The sequence below is a fragment of the Carassius auratus genome, chromosome 43, assembly GCF_003368295.1.
Source record: "Carassius auratus strain Wakin chromosome 43, ASM336829v1, whole genome shotgun sequence".
NCBI lineage: Eukaryota > Metazoa > Chordata > Actinopteri > Cypriniformes > Cyprinidae > Carassius > Carassius auratus.
In genome coordinates this window covers 3,194,416-3,222,039 of record NC_039285.1, presented here as the reverse complement: position 1 = coordinate 3,222,039, position 27,624 = coordinate 3,194,416, and the positions used below count along the sequence as shown (strand labels likewise).

General features: G+C 39.0%; 1 protein-coding gene across 1 annotated transcript; it reads left to right on the top strand.

Moving 5' to 3' along the window:
- The first annotated feature begins 1,325 nt into the window (after positions 1-1,325).
- On the top strand, positions 1,326-27,624 carry LOC113061449 (mothers against decapentaplegic homolog 6-like). The gene is made up of 4 exons (XM_026230570.1): positions 1,326-2,833; positions 7,757-7,813; positions 8,643-8,720; positions 26,854-27,624. The coding sequence occupies exons 1-4, from the start codon at positions 2,047-2,049 to the stop codon at positions 27,393-27,395; spliced, it is 1,464 nt and encodes a 487-aa protein (XP_026086355.1). The 5' UTR covers positions 1,326-2,046; the 3' UTR covers positions 27,396-27,624.

Genomic DNA, 27,624 nt, shown 5'->3' with positions numbered 1-27,624 from the left:
TATAACTTACACTGAAATTAAATATTGATCGAACTGAAAGGTCAAAGAATAAGGATTATTGTGTTTGCATGAATGTATTACATCTCAGGCTACATAGGATGCTATATTACTAAGTTTAAGTAATTTTTTTTATTTTATTTTTTTATTTATTTTTTAAGGGGCTGCATTTACCAGTCTATGTATGACCCATTGCTGGATTTCACACACGAATGAGAGCAGTTTGCAGCTCATGAGGTCATTATATGGAATTTGCAAACTTCCTCATCTACTGAAAATTCCTCATGTGCAGGTAGTGCACACTCTGCATCACAATAACAAAAACTATTTCAGATTTTAATATGGATGTATTAGAACAGGTGCTGTTACAAGGAACCTGGCAGTTACTTAAGACAGACATTAAATATTTAGATAATAAGTAGAGCAGTTCTTAAGTACATATAATATAAATAAATTTAATAAAATGAAGAGAAATAAAATGAATAGCACTTTTGAAAAATATGATCAATCATGAAGTTAATACACATCATAAAAACTGTTTTATTCTACATGGAGTAGAATTAAATTAATTCAAATTCAAACTAAATTAATCTTTAAAAAAAAAAATCATAACAATAAAAAATACAAAATATAGCAAGATGAGTGCAAATGTGCAATAGTCACCATTCCGTGAAGTCTCTCTGTTCAAAGGTAATCTTGTTTCTGAGTAATCTATTTTTCATGTGTAGCAATAATAAAAATAACAAAAAAAATGAATGCATCCAGACCGATAGGTGTCAGTATAAAGTCCAAAACGTGTGCTACATTTGCAAGACATAAGAAACCATTAAATATAAAAAAACTTTGAGAGCACCTTTTAAGACTTTGAATGGTTTGTTATAGTATGCAATGCAGTTGCTGTTAAAAGTTATTATGCATATAACTTATTAGATAAAGCCTATCTTTTGTAGCCTAAAAGATAAAATAGAAAATAAAGAAACAATAGTAAGTAATTAAAGTACGTTGTAGACTCTCGAAAACCCATAAAACTAGGAATAAAATTATGACCAGAGTAAAGCTGAACTGACATCTTCTTGCAAATGATTGTTAAATAATTTTCGGATTTTTACATTCGTTCTAATTTACTCGCAGTTCTTCCTCTGCTTAGAATAAACAGTCATCTTAGTTAGGATATATGATGAGAAAAGAAATAGATGGATGTTACGCCTTTAAGAGTTAAGAAACTTGAAACCTTGTTTGCGCAACAATCAGTGCAGCTCAGAGCCGCCAAAGTGTCTAGACTAGCACATGATGGTAGTCAGCCAATGGCTCCATCGCTCTCCTCGGGGGCCCTGTGTGTGTGCGTATGTGTGTGTGACAGGGGAAGAAGAAAAAAAGGAAAAGGGGAGAGAAACGGAGAAAGAGAGAGAGATCTGAGTTGCAGTCTGACCAGGTCTGAACGGAACCAGGAACATACTATAAGTCCACGGATTGTTGCTTTTCTGACCCCAGTACGCGCACAAGGATATTTTGGGATCACAAAAAAAAGAGAGTGCGCTGGAATACAACCGGAATGGTGAATTCTGTGAGGAATTGTCTGTGGATTTTATTCGCCGAGGAGCAGCTTCATTCATGTCACCAGACCCTCTGTTGAAAAGTGGATTTGAATATTTCAAAGTCCGAAAACATTGTGCGACTGGTGTATCTTTTTGCATAGGATTTTTGGCCACAAATGTCTTTTGCTAGTGCAAACCCGTAGTGCATTTAAAAACTAAAACGTATCGCACTGTAGCTCCACTTTCCAAACATTGTTCACATGTAAGGCTACTTGACAGCGTTCTTCAAAAATGAATACGTTTCTATTTAGCCTCACGGTTGCTTGATGTTTTTTTTAATGCAATATAACATTGTGCCTTCAATACTAATGTGGGTTTGCCACCAATATACGGTGCTCGGCTGTGCACGCGCTGCACGGCATTCGGCCAACATTAATGTTGCACGAGCTCAGAAATAGTTTCAAATCGTTACGATCTGAACGTAAATAACTCATCTAGAGTTCCAAGTTGTCGTATGTTCAGGACGAAACGCTCAGGTCTTGTGCGGCGACTCTGGAGAAGCCGTTTGATTCCAGATAAAGAGGGGGGCGATGGATATGGCAAGAGCGGCGAGGGGTCTCGAGACGATCTGCTTGGCTCCAACCCAGAGAAAATTCCCAAGACGGAGTTCAGACCGATGACCCCGAGCGGTTCGCCTGGCGTGGACTATGGGGAAATGTGCACGAGGAGTCCCACTGCAAGCAGCGGTGGTGGCACCTCAGGGGGCGTTTTGGACCAAGATGGGGGTACGGTGTGTAGGGTGGGAAGCCCTCGGTCTGTGCAGGACAGCGATAGCAGAACAGTCACTTGCTGTTTATTTAAAGATCGGGACCATCATTCTGGATCTACAAGTCCGGAGCCAGGCTCATGTCAGTTCGTGCTGAGGAACATTGGTTCTTCTCGGGACCCCGGTCCACTTGAGAGTCAGGACACGAAACCTCGCTCCGTCATGGAGCAGGAGCTCAAGACCGCCACCTATTCGCTATTAAAAAGGCTAAAGGAGAAAACCTTGGATACTTTGTTGGAAGCCGTGGAGTCCAAAGGAGGGATGCCGAGCGACTGTGTGATGGTATCGCGGGCCGAGTTGCGTTTAGGCGGCCACATGGCTCCTCCACAGCTGTTCATCTGTAAGCTTTACCGGTGGTCAGACCTGCAGCACACGGCCCAGCTTAAAGCGCTCTGTGAGTGCAAGAGTTTCGGAGCTCAGGACGGTCCGGTAGTGTGCTGCAATCCATATCATTATAGCCGACTCTGTGGGCCAGGTAAGCAAACATTGACTGATGTGTCTAAAACCTAAACTGACTAGATTTTCTCATCGTTAGGCTTCACTTTCAACCTGCTTCTATGGCGAAGGGCTTTCCTCAGGGTTCCCCTAACAGATGCACTGAAGCTCTGTTGTTACAGTGATTGATATCGGTATAGGTTAGGCTACTATATACCCATTGATAAAATGTGTGCAATAGCCTAGCAAAGAATAATTTCCAATTGATAGCCAACTCAAGTGGGAAAATAAATACAGTTCTTCGTAAAATGTAAGCAAAAAATGCTTAATTGCTTTAAATATCTTAAGTAGGCCTAATTATATAAGTGACTTAAAGAATAGCGATTTGCACAACAGCTCTTTATACTGTTCTGTTTTTATTTTCTACTAGGCCTACTTCATAATTTGCCATTACAGTTGTTACCCTATTATCAAGGAAACTTTAAGTAAAATACAAACACAAAAATTGCATATACACGTTTTAAAAAAAATGTTAATGCAGGTTTCTGAATTGGCAATAGACAACGTGTGACCTTGGTCAAATTATGCTTAGTTTAGCCTATTAATTATCTGCTGGGATGGCTACATGGGTTATTCTCCAAATGATTGTCTCAAATCGAAATATGATTAGGACAGTTATATTTATTTGATTTAGATAAATTAATTGGAGTCTGACTTTATGGAGACACTGGCTGTGTGGCCTTAAAGATCTAAAATAAGTAGGCTACAAGCTTTTTTAAAGAAAGCAAATAGGTTACGTTTTCATTCCGATCTTTTCCTTAGTCAAATCATTAGTAATAATAGCCATCCGCTGGCTTCTTTTCTCTCACGTAATGTCTCATAATCGCCAATACTTCGTTTCTAAATTTCGGATGTTATTGTGATATATTTAGTCACGAACAACTCAAACGAGCACATTAACTCGTTAAAATTCCACAGATTGATGGACTAACGTTACGATTAGAATTCCTAGCATTCATATGCTATGTGAGGAGGACACTGGCGACCTGGGGCACTTGGCAACCTATACATCAGTTTTTCCATTATAAATCCTCGCATATTAAGAGATAACTTTAAATCAAAGGCTTCAAACTAACAATTACACTCTTTGCTCGGAGTTTTATTGGAGTTTCTCAGAGCAGAGACGCTTGAGGGAGACAGCAGCCCCTCTCTCTCCCCTCTGATCTCTGTAGAGACACACATAGCTCACAGGCGCTCAAGCGTATCTCCATGCCATGAAGATGTTTTTTTTTTTCATTCTATTGAACAACAGAGCCCTCTCAATCTTCAATCTCCAATCAATGGTTTTGACGTTTTTTTTTCAAGGTTAATTTTAACCAACGACATTAAAGCGAGAAAACCTAATCTCGAGAGCTTGCCTAGTTTGAGCGCATAATCACGCAAAACTCTTTGAGCAAACATTTCAGTGTATAAAGGGCTTACAATGAAACTTTCTTTCACTAATGGATTTGTTTATCAGTGTTTAGCGATAGCCTACTTTTGTTTAGTTTTGTTGTAGCTATAAATTAAGATGCCATTATTTTAGTATTTAGCCTACTATGACAAAACGCGCTTCCTTTTTGCCAGACTTTATAGCTTTGAAATGATATCAGTTTCAAGTTGCGCTTTAAAAGTCGATTTTTCTTTCCTAAGGAGGACCCCTCATGCTATTTAGGTGAAGGAGTGGCGGTAATATACAGTTTGCATACAACTGGCGCCAGACTGACTCTCTGTGTATCTGAGTGACTGAGTTTAGGATCCTGGCAATTACTGCCGCCACTCTTAAAGAGACAGTCCACGTTATGCTTTTACACCCCCCCCCCCCCCACGAGCAAAAGGCGAGGTCATTACTTGTCCCAAGACTTTTTTCATTTATGTCCTCGAAATTTTAATTTTGTACTAGACTAGATTTTTTGATTGATAACAAATAAAATGTTTGTGTATATATATATAACAATTTATTTAAAATAAATATGTTAAACTCACTATTATTGTTTATGTGGATGTTTAAAATATTTTCATGACATATGCTTACCAAAAAATCAATGCTAATTGTTTTTAATCCAAGGAGTTTTTATCTACTATTTAAAAAAGGTATTTGGTGTTTTGTTAGCTTACAAACTCAATAGAAAATGTAAGTATTAAAGTGAGCTGCTATTATTTTAGATTTTGGTTTTTAAACTCAAATATTTGTCACAACATGTTGAGCTAACATGCCTGTATAGCAAATAACCAGACCAAGATGGAACCTTTTTTTTTTACAATGATTTTGAGAGAAAAAAAATAATAATAATAATTCACTCTGTAATGGTCTCAAACATGGAAAAATTTGTCAACCAGAACTAGGAGAAGTACGGTCTCATTGATATCTCAGATCAGTATATAATCAGTAAAAATATTATACAACTGAATCTGCAAGAACTGAATCTGCAAGAAGTAAAAGTGTAGAACTATGTAAATGGCTGGCATTAGAATTTTGCAGTAATTGGGAACTTTCTGTTCAGTTCTGTGTAACAGATACCATAAGGACCTACAGTATACATACATTTTCTACAGTGCTGTAGTTAAGATATTACAGTGTGCATAGAAAAGAATCATCCCCCCTTTGAAATAATCAAATTTTGTTGCTTTGCAGCCTGAAATTTTATGCAGTTGTATTTACTCATTGCAACCTATTGAAAAAAAAGGGAAAAAAATTGCTTTAAAGGGGTCATATGATGCGATTTGAATTTTTCCTTTCTCTTTGAAGTGTTACAAACTCTTGATACATGAAGATCTGTAAAGTTGCAAAGACTAAAGTCTCAAATCCCGAGATATTCTCTATCAAATTTATTACTCTGCCCCCCCCCCCCCCCCAAAACGGCACGTTCAAACATTCCACACGTCTACGTCACTATGTGGAAATATTTGTGTAATGCCGCCCAATTGTTCACGCAAAGAAAGAAGGAGTGATTTCAGTAACTACAGTTAATGTTGAAGCAGCCATGTCAGGCAGGTGATCTGTGTATATAGGAGAAAGCAAAACTTTATTTGGCCTTCCAAAAGTAGAGACATTTAGGAATCTTTACGATTACTTACAACAGAACAGCAATGCATTTTATGGATGACCATTTTGTGAACCTAAGAGAGGCGGTAATTCTGATTTTGCTATGACAATCTGGCGCTTCTGAATTAGCTACTGTAAGTATGTTTTGTTATTAGTTTAAGAATTTGCTGTTGAATATACAAATGCAGAGTTTTGCGTGTTGCATGTGTGTGGTTGTGTGTGTGAAGTGAGAGAGAGAGAGATAGAGAAAGAGAGAGAGAGAGAGAGAGAGAGAGACAGGGTCACACAGTGGAGTCAGTCCATGGCTTGGGTACAGCAAACGCATACAAGCTTTATCACTTGTGTCTTTCACGCGAATCTGTTCCCCTTTCGGGCTTGAACTGATGGTAAAACTAAGGAAATGTATTAACTGTCTTTACATTTATTTTGAAAGATGAAGATTACGATTATGGAAAGGGGAGTTACATTTCTGACGAGTGCTTGGTGTTTGGCCAATCACTATGCACTGGGTCAGTTAGCCAATCAGAGCAGAATGCGCTTGTGTCGGAAGGAGGGACTTTGAAAAAAACGTTGCGTTTGAGTGAGGCAGGGCATAGAGGATCTACAATAACGTACAGTATTTTAAAAATAATGTGTTTTTGAACATAAAAGCATGTCAACATATTCTGTTATAACAAATACACAAAATAATGATCTTAAAAAAAGCATAATATGACCCCTTTAATTACAGCCTTTAGTCTGTTTAGATATGTCTCTAACTTTACACATCTAGACTTTGCAAAACTTGCCAGTTCTACTTTGCAGAACTGCTGAAGTTCAGTTAAATTTGCAGCATATTTATCTGTCCCATCCATTTTCCCTTCTATCCTGACAAGTGCTCCAGTCCCTGCTGCAGAGAATATTACCACCTCCATGCTTTACTGTAGGAATTCTGTTATTTGGATGTTTAGCTGTATTGGATTTCTATCATTTGGTGTTGGCGTTGGTCTCATTTGCCTCAGTATCTTCAAGGTGCATTTTGTTTTGGTCGCGACTGCATATGGCCTTTCTGGAGGAGTGGCTTTTTTCTTCCTACCCTCCCATACAAGCTAAATTTGTGGAGAATTTGTGATATTGTTGTTACATGCACACAATGACCACTCTGTCATAAATTCCTGCAACTGCTTCAGAGTTGCTGTAGGCCTCTAGGGAGCCTCTTTGACCATTGTCCTCCTGTCTCTTTCATCCATCATAGACTTCACTGTGCTTCTAGGCACTGATAAAGCTTTTGACAGTTTTTGTATCCATCCTCTGACTTGTGCCTGTCCAAAACTTTATCCCAGAGATCTTTTGACAGTGCCTATTTCACCCGTAGTTGATTGTTTGCTTCAGTTGCACTACCAAGGACTGAAATACTGCAGGAAAGTTATTTTCATGCTGAGCTAATAAAAATGATTACAGCTGAAAGTCAAACAGCTTTGTATGCCATTGAGAAAGTGATCTGATTGAGGTTAAGGTTACTAGTCATTTATGAGGAGGTTGATCCTTTTTCCAACTCAGTGATTGTTTTTTTATTATTATTTGTTTTAATGACATATTGGTATTATATCTTTCACTTGGATGTTATAAGTTGCACTGAGTAAATACAGCTGGATAAACAAAAATTGTGTCTGTCTTCATTTCAGGCTGCAAAGCAACAAAATGTGATTATTTCAAAGGAGGGTGACTCTTTTCTATACCCACAGTACATATCGACTACATTGTGTTTTGTCATTAACATATTGCTTTTTTTGTGAGCCACAGACCCAACCTAGTCTGTCCAGATAAAGCAATGTATCTATATTTCATTTCCCCATGTTTTTCTATTCCAATTGTAATAATATTGCTGTTCTTTTTTAGAGTCACCCCCTCCTCCATACTCAAGACTTTCCCCCAGCGAAGAACACAAGCCACTGGGTAAGTTTCAAAGACATGCGCTAATTGCTTAATAATGTCAATGTAAATATGATAATGTACATGCACATTCTGAGGGAACAGATGATGAGTGATCATTTACTGACAAATTTAATAAAATAATCTGTGTAAAAAAATAACCTGGCCAAAATAAGTCAGTGCCATCAGTTGGCACCCACTGGTTGAATCTCTGGCTTTACGGAGAGCCAAAGGGGAAGCAAAAAAAGTAGAACAACGTGAAGAATTTTAATGGTGGCAATTAGGCACAGTGACCAACTGAGAGCCAGTTGAGGCTGCAGCCAGTATCCGGCAGGCCCATTTTCAGCATGCCAATCTGGAGCCGGCCTAGGCTTGGCCCTGTCTGTTGTGAGGGTTGCTGGGGCCTGGCACTGGGCTGGGATATCCTCTCAGTACCGTAGCTCAACATCGGTCACATTGTTGACAGTAGGTGGGGTGGAGAGTTGGGTACTGTCTGGAACTGATGCTTTGGTGGTTTGCAACTCAGCCTGATAACTCATTTATTTATTTCTAAAATTGGCTCAATATCAACATATCAGCTGTTGATACCAGAACCAATAATATTTATATGTAAACAAATAAATAAAAAATAAATAAATAATGTTTGGGGTCGGTAAGATTTATTTATTTAGAATTAAATCTCTTATGCTCACCAAGGCTGCATTTATCTGATGAAAAGTATTATTATTTAATTTTTTTTATTTCCTTTGATGGCAAAGGTGAATTTTCAGTGTCATATGGTCCTTCAGAAATCAGTGTAATCAATGTAACTAACTAACGAACTCTAACCAGATGACATCCTTTATCTCCTCAGATCTGTCAGATTCCACACTGTCTTACACTGAAACAGAGGCTGCCAGCTCGCCTAATGTCACCCAAGGGGAATTCTCAGGTGAATTTTCTCATTTTAAATATTTCTGCTCTGAAATGTTCTGCTCTGTTTTAAATCTTTGTGTCAGCATGGCCTGTGATACCATTGTCAGTCTTGTTGCTGTTATTTCCAGTCCCGGAGAGCTCATGTGGTAACATCTTTGTTCAAACAAATGCTTGTGATGGTGACCTTGCACCAGATATTTACATTTTCCCCTGTTTTTGCAAAAGAGAGCATTGAGCATGCAGAAGCTGTTTTCCATTTTAGTCGTCAGACAAATCTCAAAGTTTGGCAGGAATATTCCAGTGACATAGTTTTGCATGCGTTTGAAGGGCCAGGAAGGGGTTAAGTGCTCAGTAAAAGTCTAAAATGCAAAGTAAACAGCAAGGCATACCTTCCGCTGTCCTAAGTTCTGCAGGTTCCTATGGAGTGTGTTTGAATAAACGAGCAAACTTTGCAGGTAATTTGGTTTTTATGTTGGTCTTTGCTCCTCCTCATTAAAGGCCATTAGGAGTGGAGAGAGTGCGGTCGAGATAAAGCTCTCATTGTGAGCCCAGCAGAGGTTCAGTGGGCCGTGTTGGCTGGCCATAGAGCCTGCCTCCCCTCCTCTGTTTTCTTTCAGAAATATTTGAGTGGGATCAAACTGTAATAAGATCCAAGCTCGCAGGGATACACACACTCGACCACACCGAGTCACGTTATACGCTTTGCACACAATAGCGCATATCGGAACACGCACATACAAACGCACATATCAGCTTTTACAGCTTTATCTTGACCGGAGTAGGCTTTTTTCCGTTGCTGTGAAAGGGCCACACTGAGAGAAAAGAGGAGAAACAGTCTTGTGTCATGATTTGAGATTAAACACTCCCCTCTTATGGAATGAAATCAACATGCTTCTCTCATAAAACTGGAACCAGACCATGCATGCGTAGGATCATGGCCGCAGAGACAAAAAGGCTAAGGCCTTTTTTTGCAGCGCTAGAAATAGCATTCAAAGAGAGAGGGTCAAACCACCCCCTTTCCCAGAAGGAGCTACCTGAGCTTATGGCTTCATGCACCCTGTCACCACCACTTCACAGGCTGGCGACACTCCTTGTGCAAACAAATGATGTTTCAAATGCTTGCTTAGATTTTTTTCTCTGGATTGGGTTCGTGTGAACCATGACTTGCCTGTAGGTTCATAATTGTAATAAAAACTTTTTTTTTTTTACACACATTATAATATTATGATGGCTAAATCAGTTGTACTGTTTACACTCTTCAATGTCTTTAGGAAATAAATATTAATCATTCATACATTATAAGGTTGTGATGCCTAAATTCACTTAGAATAATAAAAAATGAGATTTTAAATATGAAAATTTAAGAATTTGAATACAGTGTCTCCATACAAGGAAATCTTACAAGTTAAAGGGTTAGTTCACCAAAAAATGAAAATTATGAAAAAGATGAACGGAGGGCTTACGGGCTTGGAACGGCATGAGTGTGAGTCATTAATGACATAATTTTCATTTTTGGGTGAACTGTCCCTTTAAGCATCCAAAACACATCATATGTAGGTCTTTTTCAGTACGGCTTATTGGTGTGAAGCATTGAACTGACAATTCTCCAAATGCCTGTAGCTGAAATTGTTAAAATTCCATAGGTGTCCCTCTCCAAATCACCAAACATAAGGTATGTAGATTTGGAGTGGGCCACCTATGGAATTTCATCCCTTTCCTTTATGCTACCTGTAAAGAAAGAAAGGAAACGGATCTAAAATCTAAAAGCATTCATACACATGGCCATCCACCCACCCCGAGTTCCTTATCCCACCCCACCCACATGCAGGAACTGGTAAAGCTCTTGAAAGTGAAGCCGGGGGACCAAATGTGGGAGCGGAGCAGATTGCAGCCCCCTGGACGAGTGTAACTCCTGTTCTGAACACTCATCCACTCTGTTTGACAATAGTAACAGAACACATCTCAATGAGTCTTATGAAAACTCCTTGCCGCCCAAGGGAGAGATTTTAGAGAAATTGGCTGCTTGGTTTGAAAGACAGTCGGTGGACGCTCGAGATCTGAGGCTATTCATGTAATAGATCTTTAACGTCTTGCAGCCTCACTGAGTTTGTTTGAAGCACACTGCGTTAGGATTTTCAGCTCAAATCTTTTTTGAGTTTCTGTTAGGTTTTCTGCATGTATTTTATCATTTTTGCATGTTTTTTTTATTTATTTATTTTTCATTTTTTTGCAAGCCCTGGAATATTTATCTGAATATTTGCATTTCTATGTGTTTGTGTTGGTGTCTGAGATGTCTGCGCTCCCGTGTTTGGGTACATGTCTGTTTGTGTTGTTTTTATCTGGATGTCTATAATTTGGCGTTTCAACCGCAGTTTCTCGTTTAAAAGCAAATGTGTTTGTCAGTTTATGTCTACACTGTGTCAGCACACAGCTATTGATTAAGAGTTCACTATGTTTTCAAAGCCTGGCCGTCGAAACATGTGGTCGTGATGTGCTACATGTGTGTCTGTAAAAACTGTGTGTGCGCGTGTGGTTCCACTCACATTCTGTAGCTGTGACTGGTTTGTAATGCAGCCCACCTGTTTCCCCGCTCCTTGTTGTGACCGTGTGGGGATCAGAATTATGTTCTTTGAAGTAGGTCTCATTGCTTCCCTTATAACTGGATGCATGTGAGTTTGTGTTTGCTCTCTGTATTGGGGTTTTTGTGATCTTTGGGTTCACAAGCATATCTATCTATCTATCTATCTATCTTACAAGCAAGTTGTTTCATTTAATATCCATATCCATTTCAATACATTTAAACTCTACTTTAATAGTAATTCAGCAGTTGAATTGGAATTTAAAGATCTCAATTGGATTCTGAATGACGCACGTCCCTGCTTCAGAGCAGTAGAATTGTTTTTCCAGTGATTATTAGTCTTTATGATGAGGGATCTGACAGATGTGGAATGGAAAGCCGGCAGCGCTGCAGAAAACAGTGGCTGTTTATAAATCATTCTCTGACCAGCCATAGATGTGTTACAGCTGAGAGATGCACCCTGGTAAGCCCCCTGGAATTTGTCACCATATGAGGAAAAGGAAGCAAATCCAATGTGTTTTCACGCGTGTGGGTTCTAACACTGAGACAATCACAGTGAGAACTTACTGTAGTTGTGTCATCACTGCGAGAGAGACTCCACGTCCCACTGAGGAACCCTGTGGTGCCATTGTGTTTTGTATGTTGCGTTTATTTTCCTTGAGAATGTAGGAAAGGCGGTCAGATGGCTGTTCAGTTAGGTTCATCAAGTGCTGTTTTGGCCTGAGGCGGAGGAAAGGTTCAGTCAGGTATAGAAGAATGGTTTGGTAGTCTGTAATTTTACTCTGGGTTCATTCCTGGTGCTTTGTGATATTTACACTGGCCTCTCTGTTTTGGGGGAGTAGACCACAGCCAGGCTGGCATCCCTATGTGTGGCCTATCGGTGCTGTATGTCTTAAAAATGGAATGCAGTGACAGTCTCATTCAACTTTACCAAACAAATCAGTATTTGACTGTTAACCAAACCCCTTTTTCCATCAACAGAGTGTTAGTGTTGGTAACTGGTGTTGGTGTCCATTCTGGATCTATTCTAGCTCCGCTTAGCCCATTAAAGCTGGTTGTTTTAAACAGTATACCCGTAACATCAGAAGCCAGGGTGTGGGATAATGTCTCCAATCTCCAATGTCTCCAGTTTTAAATTTAAGAACGACTAAAAACACAAAATTTGATGGTGAGAAACTAGATCAATCCCATTATTATCTGAATATGTGGCAAGATGCTCATTCACTGGACTAATTCCAAGACATTTATCTTTACCCATCTGAAGTAATTTAAATACTTTGTATGTAAATTGAAATATGAAATGTTTATAATATGTTATATATTAAAAAATAATAATAAACAAACACTACAATGTGCTAAATTGGATTGTGAGTTGGTTATGTAGAAACATATTCAGTTATCATTGATTCTCAGCTCAAATGGAAATGTGGGAAAATTCAGAGATCTACTGATCTGCACAGTTTCTGTGGAAAAAGGGTATGCGTCATGAAGTATGAAAGGTACTGAATCCGAACTGATCTAAACAGGTAGCATTGCTTGCACAAGGAGCCGCTGGTTGATCCCAGTACTGATACTAAAGCTTCTTGTCTTTGTTTTCATAAAACTGCCGTCTTACAGGCCAGTGTTTTGATAGTCTGATAGTCTGATACATGCATAATCACATACTCTCCCTATCAGAAAATCACAAACAGACTTTTTTTTTTCATATATACTGGCAGCAGTACACACATGCCAGTCTGTCTAGGTCTGATCTGACCTAATTTCTACAATGTATGAAAAGGGCATCTGGTTGGCCAACAATTAAACAAAGTAATCAAAGCATGTGACGGTGTGCTGATTACCACTGATTTGATTGCATCCATAGATTTTGAACAGCCTTAAAAAGGCATGTGATGTCTTCCCTTCAATTTATTAGCTGGCTCGCACATGCCTGAAAATATCTAGACTTTTGAAAATATCTAGAGTTTCAAATTATTTTCGTTGTCAATTCTTAAATCTGCCATCTTTTATTTACCCTCATATCATGCCAAAAATGTATTACTTAGAAGAACAAAACAAATCTGCTGATCTTTTTTATACAATGAGAAGAAGTAGTGACCAGGAACAGTCAAGCTCCAAAAAAGCATCATGGCATCATACCAGAAAAATTGGCAAAAAACTATTACCTTTTTTTTTTTTTACTTTTGCATGTTCAAACTGGTGTTGTCATTACTTAAACTAAAACTAAACCAAAATTAGAAATGCTGCGTTAGCAACTAAATAAAACATTTTAGGTAAAAACAAAAACAAAACAATAATAATTCTGAATTCCTAAAAAGTTCACTTAAAATGAAAATATAAAAGATAATAAAAAAAAAAAGTATAACTGTAAAAGTATCTAAATAATATTAAAATAACATTGATTTAATCTTCCCATCATGTTCATGACATGCGGGTGAATCAATTAGGGCAACATTTTTCCTTTAAACCAGTGATCATGAGAAAGATCACAGACATTTGGTATATTTAGTATGCAATGTGAAGACTTTAACTACACTGTATTTTGTCCGTCACTGAGGTAAACTAGGTTTATAGGGGTGACATCAGCTGTATTATGGCATGTACAGCACAACTACGAATGATGAGTTATATAACTTTAAGAGTCTAACAGCTCAGCATTGGGACGGTTTCAATTTGAGCTATTCTTTTCCACTCTCTTTCCTAAAAACCCATGCCAGTCAATATTACAAAAAGACAGAACAGTCCCACACACGCACATGCTGTCATGTATCTGTAACAGTGTTGCTATGCCAGTGGAAAATGAGCCACAGTGGTGTGGACAGTGCATGGGCCACCCAATTTGCCCTCCCCCTCATATTCCTTCACTTCACTGAGCCTCAGTATCTATCCCTCTCTTGCTCTTTCCCTCATTTTATCTTTTTTCTCCCTCTCCCTTATTCCCATTGCCTGGCACGGGGCCTCAGGTTTCCACCGCAGCCCCAGAGCCTGCCCAACACTCCCCCAGGGCCCCAAGTGCTCCAGGATACGGGATGTGGAAATAATGTGACTGGAGTACTTCCACCCTGCCTCCAAAAATTAAGGTTCTGCGGATTGTTTATTTGAGGGGAAGGAGGCCTCAGCCAAACATCCTGTTTTAAAAAACTTGCCTGGGTTTTGTAGCACAGGGGCTGCTCAACTACCCCTTTGACGGCCGGGGGAAGCTGAGGAATGTTGAAGAGAAGCCCAGCGGGCCGGAGGTGATAGGTTAGGATGTCCATTTGTATATGTCTGTCTGTATGGCATTAATTTGAATTCAAGTTGTGTTTCGTGTTTTTTTTTTTTTTTTTTTTTGCAGAGAGATGCACAGCATGTAAATATAACACAGGCAGTACCGTGCCGTCATGTCTATACCATATAGCTTTCCTTGAGCGTGTGTTCCTGTCCTGAATGATTGACTTCCTCTTCCCTTTACATAACACACATAAACAAAGCAAACAAATGCTCATCAGCCAAGAGCACATCGCTGAATTAGTCACCCACCTCTGTTGTAGCTCACAATAGATTCAGAAAAAAATACAGTATGCATATTTGTTTACGTCTCGCTGAGACTGTATCATGTTTTTGTTTTTGTCAGTAGGTTTATTTGTGTGAGCGTAGACATCTTGGTCATCTCACTGAGGAATTGGACTTGGATTTTAGGGATATTGAATTCCATTAGATTTTGTTTTTCACCACATTGTTTGACTGATGTAAATATTTCAAGATGTGAAGCATTTTGGAAAAGCAGAGATGTTGTTTCTCCAGAGAATGTATTTGCTGTATTTTTGTGATATCAGTCATGCATTTCACCAAATCAAGAATGACTGCTTGAGTCACTATCGGCAGTATGATAAGAGCTCTTTCTTTTGAGTGTGACTTTAATTTCAGCCAGGCATATTCTGTTGTTCAAATGTGAATTTAGACATCAACTGAAAGCACCAGAATGCATTCATATTTAATTTTATTTTCACTGTGAAATAAAGCATGCTTATTTATCATCCAATATATGTCAATGTGCCTGTCCATTTCAAAAGAGAGTATAGTTTGCATAAAAATGGAGACCATTTGTGCAGGTAATAATTTCCTCTCTGAGCCCACCCCCACCAGTAATGAGTGAGTTACTGAGTCCTGCAATGTGCACTGGGAAGGCTGGGGCAGTCCATCTCTCTTCTCCCTCCACCCAACACGCCGCTGCGCCTGCCTGCCTCCTCCAATAGAGCCATTCATTCAGTCCAGGCCACGGGGTTAGGGAAACAAATAAAGAGGCAGCCATGCCATTAAAAATGTATGGAATGTCCAACTGTTAGTTTAGTGTTTTAGCAAGCCTCCTCTCAAGGCTGCGGAAGGGGGAACAATACTCCGTTCAGTGACCATCACCGTAAAAGCTTTTGCTTTTGGTCTCAGCTGGCCTGTGCCCAGAGTGTAGCCGGGAAAAAAGGTGGCAGTAGATGCAAAAGCCTTTTTTATTTCCTGACCAGTTTAGGATCCTCGGTAATAATAAATTCCTGCGCCTGGCACCAGAATGGACAAGCAGTGATTTAGGCCAGTGGTTTGATTGCCCAGCTAAAATAAAGTGAAGAATGTTTTCCCCCTTCCTCCCCAGAGGAACATTGACAGTTGTGTAGGGACCTATGGCAGTCAGTATTTTTAAAACTGGGAGAGCCAACGCATTCCTCTGGCCTGCAGAATGCACTGTGTGGATTAACTGCAGGGGCCCATGGAGTCCAACATCCCCAAGTTAACCTTCATTAAGAGAGAGACACAGAGCGTGCATGAAGAAACAGACAAAATATGTGGGGGATAATGGAGCACTAGTCTTTAAATGTTTAATTCACTCAGGTTTACTCACCATCATTCTTTTTTTTCTTTTTTCCCTTTTTTTTTGATTTTCAGGGGAATTACTTCTTTCAGTTTTGTGTACATCTAGGTGTGAAAAAAATTCTGACATAATGTTATTCTCACACTGGATACATTTGTCACAAAGCATTTTTTATTTTTTACATTTTAATGTGTCATTTCTCAATTTTGTTTCTTTCTTTTTTTTTCTTTTTTCTTCCACAAGTTTGGCCAAGCAGTGATGATGTTCTCTTGTTTTTAGAAATGGGTGCCACAATCAAAGGTGTTGAAGGCAGTGCACACTTGTCAGGCTAACTTATATTGGCACTGGCATATTTTCTGATTTTTACAGAACTCTGTGAGGAGAGTTTTTCCCCCCTTGTGTTTTCTGCTCAAAATTATGGAAATATTATTCAGAATAACAAGTATGGCACTCACAGAAGTTAAACGACTCTTATCTAAAAAATAAAAAACAATCTCAATTCAGTTGCTTTTGGCAGACATCTAATTAATTTTGGACTCTTCAACACTTAAAAAATATCTCACCAAGTAGTACCCAGGTATTGCAAAATAGTCTGCTTATTCTAGTGACTAAAGAATAAGCTGTCTGTTTTTCTTAACATTTAAGAGCCCTTGATCCTCACGCTAATGACTGCAAAACAGATAAGGAAAGAGAGATAGAGATATGGCAAGAAAGACAGGCCTGGCGATCAAACTGCAATCACTCACTCTTTCACTCACTTAGCCACAGCACATTCTCTGATGTGATTAGTGGTATGACAAAGCAGACTGTACCTGTTTTAGTTTGCCCTGTTGGTCAATCTAAGCATGGAATAAAAGACTCCCTCAGAGACACAAAACGGGATTTGTAAGCACCGGAGAGCAAGAGGAACACTAAGTTGATCTGCTCTAACTGAACATATTTGCTCTGTGTCCAGAGTTTGGTCTCTATTTCTAAATTCAATTACAGTCCTCAATGGGGAGTTCATGCCATACCTCAGTGACCCTTATTGAGGACTTGGAAAACCCACAGCAAACAAGCCTATTCAGTTCTGCTTATTGTGGGGTATATAATGGATTTTAGTGGTATTTTGAGGTAAACATGTCTCGGAGGGGGGGTAGGGGGGTGTTTATTAAAGTATATGGTACTGGTGTGCCTCAAGGTTATGTCAATGGTCCTTGTCTATTTCAGTCTTTCTGTGTCTTTGTCTCTCTTGCTTCGTCTCTTTCCTACCTAACAAGCTGTTCTAAAATAATCCTTTTAAAAATGTGAATTCTAATAAAAAATATTGTTTTTCAAAAAAATAAAAAAAATAACGCAGGAATGACTAATTAAATAATTTACATTTTATTTATATGCACTTATGAAACAGCACATAGTGATAAACACCAATACTCATTTTATATTTGTAAAACTCTTAATATATTTAGGTAACTTACATTAAAACCTGTTAATTTAATATTGCTGTATTAGAGCATTACACTGTCCTTTCATCGATGCTGACAGAAGTGCTTGCTAGTGCATTTTTAATGGGGGAACATAAACAATTTGCTTTGTGTTAGAAAGCAGCTGTGTAGCTACCCAGCACTTCCATGACTTCAAGCTTTTGTGACTGAAACAGAAGGCGAAGACATGGCTGTCAGGATGCATTCACTTGAGTGTTTATGATCCATTGGACCGATCAATAGTATGCCATCATCTGAGCTGAGTACGTGTCCATCACCTTGCAGATGAGCTGTATCCAAATACACAGCTTTCGCCTTAAATTAACCTTCAAATTAAAGATCAAGAACTGTCTCAACCACTGGCCTGGCTTCCTGCTCTGAAACCGTACCTGCTGTGTAACATTCAGCTACCAGAGGCCATTTCCCATTAATGTGAGGCTAATATCTTTTATGACAGCAATATTTGCAGCGATCAAAGTCTGGATTTCTGATAAGTTACACTTAACAGATCATAATCGCTTGAATAATAGATGTCCCTTTTTATCTTTATTCCTTGAATAACTATAAGGATGGCACTGGAAGCAGTGGAAAAAAGTCTTGAAAAAATGGGATTGTGATTTTCATATGCCCTATTGGATCACTGCTGGGGATCAGTATGTTATGTTCATTGATCATGCATTTGTCTTGCAACATACTCATTTGGTTGTCTCTATTGGCATTGTTGTGAATTCTGCTGTTTTGAATATGTCTTCAAATACATTTCAAAATGTGAGACTGACTGATCATAAATAATTGTGTGCCAGTGCTTTCCATCAAAATTGGGATTGGTTTTAACTCTGTTAGTTGTATTCTTTTGAGCTACTGTTGAAATAAATAAGTAATAATAATAAAAATAAAAAAATCAAATATTAGAAATATTTAGATATTTATTTATTGTGGTTCATCCAGTGAAAATATAGGCAGAGTAGTATTGTTTGATTTGTTTGAGTTGATTTTTACAGAGTGGTGTAAACTTTCTACGATTTTAACTTCAAGATTTTGGAATGTCCCCATAATAAGTTAACTGTAATTTGCTTTGGATAAAAGTGTTGACTAAATGACAGATATGTACTTAGTGAAAGGGTTTCATAGTTTATCAGATCTTTCTGGCATAAGTAATGAACAATTTCATGACTTCTTAAAGGAGCACTCCACTTTTTTGTTCATTTTCCAATTCCCTTAGAGTTAAACAGTTGAGTTTTATCGTTTTCGAATCCATTCAGTCGATCTCCGGGTCTGGCGGTAGCACTTTTAGTTTAGCTTAGCATAGATCATTGAATCTGATTAGACCATTAGCATCTCGCTCAAAAATGACCAAAGAGTTTCTATATTCCTTTTTAAAACTAGACTCTTCACTTCTATAGTTTCATCATGTACGAAGACTGATGGAAAAGGAAAAGTTGCAAAACGGTAAACCTCAGCAGTTTCAACTGTGTTACTTTAAATACTGTGCAGAATCACTTTTAATCTGCTATTTGCACCTTGAAAGTGCTAAACATTCATTCTCAAACACGAACAAATATTCTATCCCACATTCCCATATAGAAGCAGAAACAGTGTGATGTTGCGATCAAGCAGTAGATGGTCTGTATTTCTGGGATTTTGTCCTTCACACTGGCCTGTCTGTTCTCATGGTAAAGGAATTCAATTTGGATCCCCTAGTCCTTCTGGCTAAGTCTCACCCGTGGAGATCAGTACACAAATCTGTGGGTCTTCTCACCGTTTGACTCAGCTGTGGAAATCATGGCAGAGGCTTAGAGATCTGACCTGGGGAGACCGCATACTCTGGACTCAGATGGCCCATGTGTTGAAATGTCAACACTAGTGAGTGTTAAGGAATCCTGAGAGGCAGGGCAGCAGCAGTCGTCAGTGAATCTGACTAGCTAAGCTGTGCTTTATATGGGTCTGAGGTGTGAATCTTACGCACATTTGACCAAGTCGTCATTAACACTATTGAGCCATAGTGAAGGGTTTAAAATACACGCTTGCTATTTGCAGTGCAATCTGCATGCACTTTGTAAATTTTGCCTGTGAATTCTGTTTATCTGCATTTTTATGAAAGAGTGCATAACCCATTTTTGGCTTAAATATAGGGCTGCACAAGTTATTAAATAATTAATATAATTGTGGTTGCTGCAATTAACTAATCATGAAAAATTATGTTTACAGCATTTCATTTATGTCTAGACCTGTTGTGTCACAGTTGTTTATTTGCAGTGTGGTTTTTTGGAGTTGAGCATTGCACCATATTACAGATGAAAATATATGATTGTGTGTGTGTGTATTTATATATTAGTGTTGTGGAATGATTATATATATATATTAGCCATATTCATATTAGCTCAAGTTAGCCAGTTGGCTTTAGTCATGTCTCAGGCATGAACAATGATTTGCTTCTTGGCTTCTTATTCTAAAAAACATTCAATTGGGCTAAATTTGATATAGTGCAGTCAGCATTTCTGTTTCTGTTTTCCTGAAAGAAAGAAGAGTGTATTTTAAATATGTATATCTGCTTAAAGTGAAATTAACACTAGCATATAGGTGACTTTAAAGCAGCCAGAAAACTCCCATGTTTTCCTGGTGTTTTTAATCCAATAGTTCCCTCTTACAGAAATGGTATAGAGTTATTCTCTTAGCATGATTCCATTGATTTCACTTTTGCTGCCTTAATAGCCCAGCAATGGAAATAAGGAGCCTTAGAAAACTGTAAAAACTTACAAAAAATTAAAAAATTAATGAAGTAAAGGGAAGAAAAGGAGAGCGGGTCAAAGAGAAAGAAACCCATCTGTGTGAGAGTGCCGCCCCAGTTAGTGCGTCTGGCTGATAAAGCAGTCTTTGATGGCAGAGATAGTACAGACGCCAGCCTAAATGTGGCCCGTTAGTGTGTTGTAAGTCCCCCTGTAGTGATAGTTGTCTAAAAAATCAGAGCTGTACCAAAGAGAGGCCGGAGGGAGGGAAGTACGGCGGTATTGTTTGTTATGTTTCACTTTTTCCCTCAGTCCAGGCAACCGTAATTCCAGCTTCCCTCTCTGACCCAAGTGAGAAGAAGAATGCCCAGGCCTGTCAGGAGTGGCGTCAAAAGATGAATTCTGTCCACCATAAAACTTCACTGTGCTCTCTCGTTCTGTTTCTCCTGCTCACATAAACACCCTCTGTCTTTCTCCCCCTCCGCCTGTCAGCACAGTGGTACAGTCTAATAGCTGGAGGGAATCTAATCCTTGGCACAGGATAAGAGACTCAGACTCCCCCTCCATTCCCTCCCTCTCCATCTCTCTCTCTCTCTCTCACTCATTCTCAGTTCAGTTCAATTCAAGAAAGCTTCACTGCCATGAATGTTAGGATCACATTATTTCCAAAGCAACAGTGTCCCTCACTCTCTCTCTCTCTCGTCTCTTTCCCTCTCTGGTTAAAGGGTCTGGCAGGAGTGCTGTGGAGGAATGAGTTCATCTTTTCAGAATTCCCTGGATTAGAGGGGATGAAAAAGACAGGGATGTGGGCCTGTAGTTTGGTGGGAACAGATGACAAGCTGCTGTTTTTCCTCTCGATCTTTCACTTGCTCTGGATCTGCCCAGAGCTCTATGGACGTGTGTTTACCCCGAGGCGGTTCTTTTCTTGCCTTTTCTCCTCCCTGCATGGTGCTTTTAAAAGCATTAGTGGTTAATCACGTAGTATTGGCATTGAAATCAACCCCCCCCTTTTGTGTACTCAGAGTTAATTACCTCAACTCAACTCAACTCACTTTTCTTTTTTTTCTTTTTTTTTTGGTGTGGAAGATGGGGTGTGTGTGTGTGTGTGTTCAGATTCACCAAATCACTTTTTCTTTTAGTCACTCCACCTTACATGCAATCTCGCTCCTGTGCATCTGCAAAAATGTAACGCGAGACGTTGTTTGAAATACAATATGATGTAAAACGTTTGGTCCACATTTTTTCATGCATAATTCATTTTATACCATTCCTGTTGTCTTTGCTTATAATGCACTGCCTAAACACAATGGGATAAATACATTAAACAGTTTAACGCACTTTATTTCTTAATCACTAAGCACCTGCTATAAACAGGTGTTTAAACAGGTGCACATTTAATCATTTAATATATTTATAATTTTGAAAAGAAGTCTCTTATGCTCACCGAGGCTGCATTTATTTGATAAAAAATATTGTGAAATAATATTGCAATATAAAATAACAATTTTTTATGTTAATATATTTTGAAATGTCAATTATTCCCTCGACGGCAAAGCTCCAGTCTTCAGTGTCACATGAACCTTCAGAAATCATTCAACATTATAAATATTTTTTTACTTTTGATCAATTAAACGCATCCTTGCAGAATAAAAGTTTCTGAAAAGTATTAATTTCTGTAATATATAAAAAAATGTCTTTAATAAATCGACCCCAAACATGAAACAAAATAATCCTATAACTTTACAATTTAAATTAACTTCATCTCATTTTTGTCAATATATATAAAAAAATCTGGCATCAATCCAAAACTAGCTCTGGACACTTGGGTTCAGAATTTAAAAATAGTACTCAAAACAGTAAAACTAAAAAGATAATAACTATATTTCACCATATTTAAAGCATTGTAAAATAGTTAATGTACACATGACTGTGACTGCACATCAGTTGAATCCTTGCACAGTTGCTTGGCAACCGTAAACAACCAAACAATTGTGCCTAACGACACCCCTTAATTACACGTTATTCCTCGTCTTGACTTGTTTGGGGCACATCCCACTCTGTATTTTTCCCATTACTCCACGTTTCTTCGTTGCACGTGTAAATAATGCAAAAACAGTCCTGCCCACTGATGTCCGCACACTGTATATATATCACAATTCCGCCCAGTCCAACATAGACTGTTTTTGTTCTTTGATGTGAATGAGACCGTCTGGCCTGGGAACAGACTGTGAATTGCATGTTTACCTTACTGATCGAGCAGCACGTCCACCAGAGTATTATGTCCAAGCTCTGAATTTCAAAGGAAATACCTTTGTGGCTGTCTAGCCGAGCGTGTGTGCGTGTTTTGTTCATTTCAAGCTTTGTAAAAAGGGCTGGCATTTGTTTGAAAACAGAATGGGGACTAAATAAAAGACTTTAGCCTTCTGACAAAGTAACCTTTAGTCTCTTGGCCTCCTTAAGCTCTTGCTTTGTAAGTCAACAAGGCCCTCGCTGGTGTTTGATCTCAGCTGGCCATGTTTGCTTTCCTTTAAGCGATTTACTACTCTAATATAATCTTTTCCTCAAGCAACTGGTGGGTTTTCATCAAATTTTGCACCTATGGGCTGTGCACAGAATGTATTTGATTGTTTTCAACCCTGTGGTTTTCATGTGTTACAGCGCACAACAGCGTGTTTGTGGATCTGTGTGTTTTCCAGTCGTCCCAGCTGAGCTTGTGAAGGGGTCTGACATCGCCGTCACCTCGAAGCCTCCGACAGCGTGCGTCTCCAAAGAGATTGACACTGCCGGAGACAGCTTTGAGAATATAATAACAATAATAACATACTCTACCTTTCTAATGGGCAAATCGAGCTGTTGAAAGGTGCTGAGGTTAAATGAATGCAGAGAGGCATAATTGCTCCCAGCTTTTGTCTTCCACCCCTCGTGAAGTGTGTCCTGGTGCGTCGAAAGAGAGAGAAAGACGGAAGAATTCGGAGGCATTTAGTCTGATGTTATTATCTGTACTCAAAGTGATGGGCCCACAGCGCTTAAGTGTTGTTAACTAAACTGTTGCTGAGTCATTAAGGTACATGAGTGTAGATTTCCACCGTCTTTGAACTAACACCAACTCGCTACAGCTGATAGCCTAAATGAGGTTTATTATACGAAAGTACCATCATTGGCTGTGATTAGAGCCTCGGTGCCGTCCGTCTGTCTGTCTGTCCAGGTCTGACTAAGACTGTATTTCCAGCTCTGGCGGCTTGTCAGAGGCTCTTCACTGACTCATGAGTGAGGCCTCCAGGGAAGGGGGAGACAGGAACTCTGTATCCTGCTTGTTGTGCGCTTGCTGATGTGCATTTTCCAGCCCCTATACCTGAACACATGCACGCACACGCAAACAAACACACTGCCATGCGGTGCAATCATTTAACGTTCTGTCAAGGGCCAATTCGTTTTTTTGAGTTGAAGTGTGAAGATAAATGACCTGTTGAAGCACAGAATGATGCAGAGATGACAGATATTGTGTAATATGAATATTTAGCAAGCAAAATTCAACTTCAGTCATGGCAGCTGTTTTGGAAGATAGTTTCTAGTTGGTTGGATATTTTCAATATTATATTTTTACTGAAGAAAATGTGTACGATAATAAATAATAAAATAGCTAAATTACTTAAATGTCAACTTTATATACATAAATTTAATTATATATACTGTACTTATTCATTCATTGTATGCAAGAGATTAAGTAAATATTTGTATGTACACCTAAATTTGCCATTGGAGTAAAAATAAAATGTTAAACTCAATGCAATAAATAGTTTAAAATATATACATATATCTATATTTTGTCATTTATATAACGTGTGAAAATGAAATGCAATATATATAATATATGTAAATGTAAGCTATCAGTTCCTAGTTTTCCAGTAGGGTTAAAAAAATTTCTTTTTAGAAATAAGTTTAGTTTTAGTTTAAAATAATAATAATAATAATAATAATTATATATATATATATATATATATATATATATATATATATATATATATATATATATATATATATATATATATATATATATATATATATATATATATATATTCAATATTTCATATTCCAAAAAACAGCTTGAATATCTTAAGCTGGTTTGAACACTGGTAGGTGATTTGTTGTCGGTCCAGGGAGGTCTACCAGGTCTATTTTTCAACAGGGAGTGTAACAGAAGAGTACATCTGAAAAACAAAGAGATGGCACTGGCTGGTTTTGAGTTCTAAGATTCTAATGAGTTTGCCCGATTTGTTCTCTTCCTTCCCCGTCTCCTTTCCCACTGACACACACTCACACTCACACGGCACAGCTCAGGCAAGAACAGCCAAAACACACACTCCTCGCTCAAACAAAAACATTGGCTGATGTTCTCTTCAGCTCTAATATACTTAAAACACATGAACACACATGCACAACACCCTCAGGAAAAGGGCCGGTCTCTGGGCTGAGCATTGTTCGCTCCCAAGCTAAACATTAAATAGATTATTAACCTTTAATCTTTGCACCTCTGTTTAAGCCCACAGAACAGGCAGCGCAGACTCAACCACCCACTTTCTGTGTCTCTCTCCCTTTCACTCGCATTGAAACGGGGGCATTAATCATATCACAGCACTTCTATGTTAAACAGCCATGTGAAACTTCCTGCCGCATTGTTTCATTTTTTTTGCATCTCCTTGATTTAGGTATAAGTTCAAATTCAGCCCTCATTATGCGGCATTACTGGAAGCATGTCTTCCTGTATCCTTTCTGTTGACCTAACATAGAGCTACTGGCTTTACATTGATGCTTTATGGAGAAAAATCTGCAAGACACAATCTTCACTATTATTATGATGTATTCACTTTATTCTCCATGAAGTGTTTTTAGATCAAAACAGCCAGTGCAATGGTTTAATTAGACCATTCAGGCAGAAAACCACCTTGCAAGCTCAAAGAGGATGTAAGGAATTCTGTAATGTTAACATGCTGGGGCCCAGCGCAAGGGGCTGTTTCAGAAATGAGAAGTGTTTTTAAGTGTGTTTCTGGGTTTGTTCGTGTGGCACTATGGCATTTGGACACCAGGCAAGAACCAGTAACATCATGTAATTGATGAGTAATATTATTGATGTTGACAACTAATAAATAAGGTTTAAGTAGTTAAATTAGTTAAAGCCAGTCAAGTTTTTTTTTGCAATGCACCACATCTCGATTTTTCATCTGAACACATTTTACTTGCTGCTATAGCATTGGTAATGGTCAAGTTTACCCATTGTGGCTTATCCACATTGTGTGCATGAAGTAGATTCTGACAAACAAAATGCATTATTGAAGAAGTGATTACTAATGATGAATGATCCTTATGCCCCTTCAAAACTATTTCAGCCGAAACTGAAAAAATCTAATTTTTACGTTTGTCAAAATTTCCGTACATTGCTAATATTGTATGGCTTCAGAAGACTGGAAATATAGTGCACAAGTCCTGAATGGAGCATGACAGCCTTGGTCACTGCGAACTGTTGCTGAATGAAGAAAAGGTTAATAAAGATTCTTAATCACCCAAAAACGTACAGCATACAGGCATAGAATGACATGAGGGTGAGTAGATGATTCTAAAAGTTTCATTTTTTGGATTGACTGGGCATTTGTTCGACCCTGAAAGTTTGACCACTGCAAAAAATGAACAGGGACTATAGACCTGGCCCTTAAAATCTCCCTGTCAATAGACTCTCAGGAGCAAAATAATGGCATTACTCAATGTGCAAGTTAATCTGAGCTGATAGCATGAAGCCTGAGGGGTCAGGGGGTCACAAGCTTGTGCTAAGTTGTCAGGGAGCTGAAAGCTGTCCCGAGGCCCAAAGTGGGAGCTGCAGGGAGGGGAAGCTCCCTCTCCACCCAAGCCATCACCACCATCACCCCCCCCCCACCCCCACCACCACACACACAGGAATGTGGAGGAGAATAGAGACGGGGGAGGGACTTGTCGCCGGATATGAGCTCATAGCTTTTCCATATACCCTTTCCACAAATACTTTCTCCCCGGTTCAAGAAAGAGCAGGCAGAAATGCACACAATGCATGGCGCATTGTGCTTGGAAACACTTAAGAATGTGTGCGGCTGAGATAGACACGTATTGAGGGAGTTGTAACTCACTTAGGGTTTGGCACTGAATGAAGTCCGCAGACAGACTCCCAAGACAGGAAGGTGAATTAAATGAGGTGAATCAGAGAGTGTTTTATTGTTCTGTATGTGTGCATTGCAGGTATACTAAAGTATTTCTTTATGTCATATAATAATTTGTTTAATTTTTTTTTTTACAATTTTCCACCTTCAGGCTTTCTTTTGCATTCAGTATACAAATAAATAACTAATGAATTAAGTTTTGAAGTAGTGCCCTCTTGAGGCAGCACATAGCAGTACAGCATTCAACTCCACATAATATTCCTTGTCCAGGCATCTTTCTAACCAGCAAATGTTTTCAGTTTGTTTGCATTGCAATATAATGGGAAAATCTTATGACTGACCCATTCTCTTTTCTCGTTTCAGATGCCAGTCTGTCACCTGACGCCCCCAAGCAGAGTCATTGGTGTAACGTGGCATACTGGGAGCATCGGACACGGGTGGGCCGCCTCTACACGGTGTACCAGCCCGCTGTCAGCATTTTTTATGACCTACCTCAAGGCACAGGCTTCTGCCTCGGCCAGCTGAGCCTGGACCAGCGCAGCAGCACCGTGCAGCGGACACGCGGCAAGATCGGCTTTGGCTTGCTCCTCAGCAAAGAGCCAGATGGAGTCTGGGCCTACAACCGCAGCCAGCACCCCATCTTTGTCAACTCACCTACCCTGGACGTACCGGGGAGCCGTAGTTTGGTGGTGCGCAAGGTAATGCCCGGCTACTCCATCAAAGTGTTCGACTACGAACGCTCGTCCATGCTCAGGCAGGGGGCAGAGTCCGAGCTGCTAGACGGACCGTATGACCCGAACAGTGTGCGCATCAGCTTCGCCAAGGGCTGGGGCCCTTGTTACTCCCGCCAGTTCATCACTTCCTGCCCATGCTGGCTCGAAATCCTCCTCAACAACCACAGATAACACATACACACATGGACTCAATTGTGTTGAGAGACTTTTGGACTCCACAGACTATCCCAAATATCATCTACTTAGATTTAATATAAAGTTTTATATATTATAAGAAATATATATTATACTTGTAAATACTGGAGTCATTTTTACGATGTAATTATTTATGTATGGTGCAATGTGTACATGGACAAGAGGAAAAAAACGGGAAATGCACTTTGGCTTATTTATATATATA

Excerpts from the sequence above, each read along its gene's own strand:
- LOC113061449 (XM_026230570.1), top strand. The coding sequence starts at position 2,047 with ATGTTCAGGACGAAACGCTCAGGTCTTGTGCGGCGACTCTGGAGAAGC. Across the intron at positions 2,834-7,756 it reads TAGCCGACTCTGTGGGCCAG|AGTCACCCCCTCCTCCATAC; the intron begins GTAAGCAAACAT and ends GTTCTTTTTTAG. Across the intron at positions 7,814-8,642 it reads CGAAGAACACAAGCCACTGG|ATCTGTCAGATTCCACACTG; the intron begins GTAAGTTTCAAA and ends TTATCTCCTCAG.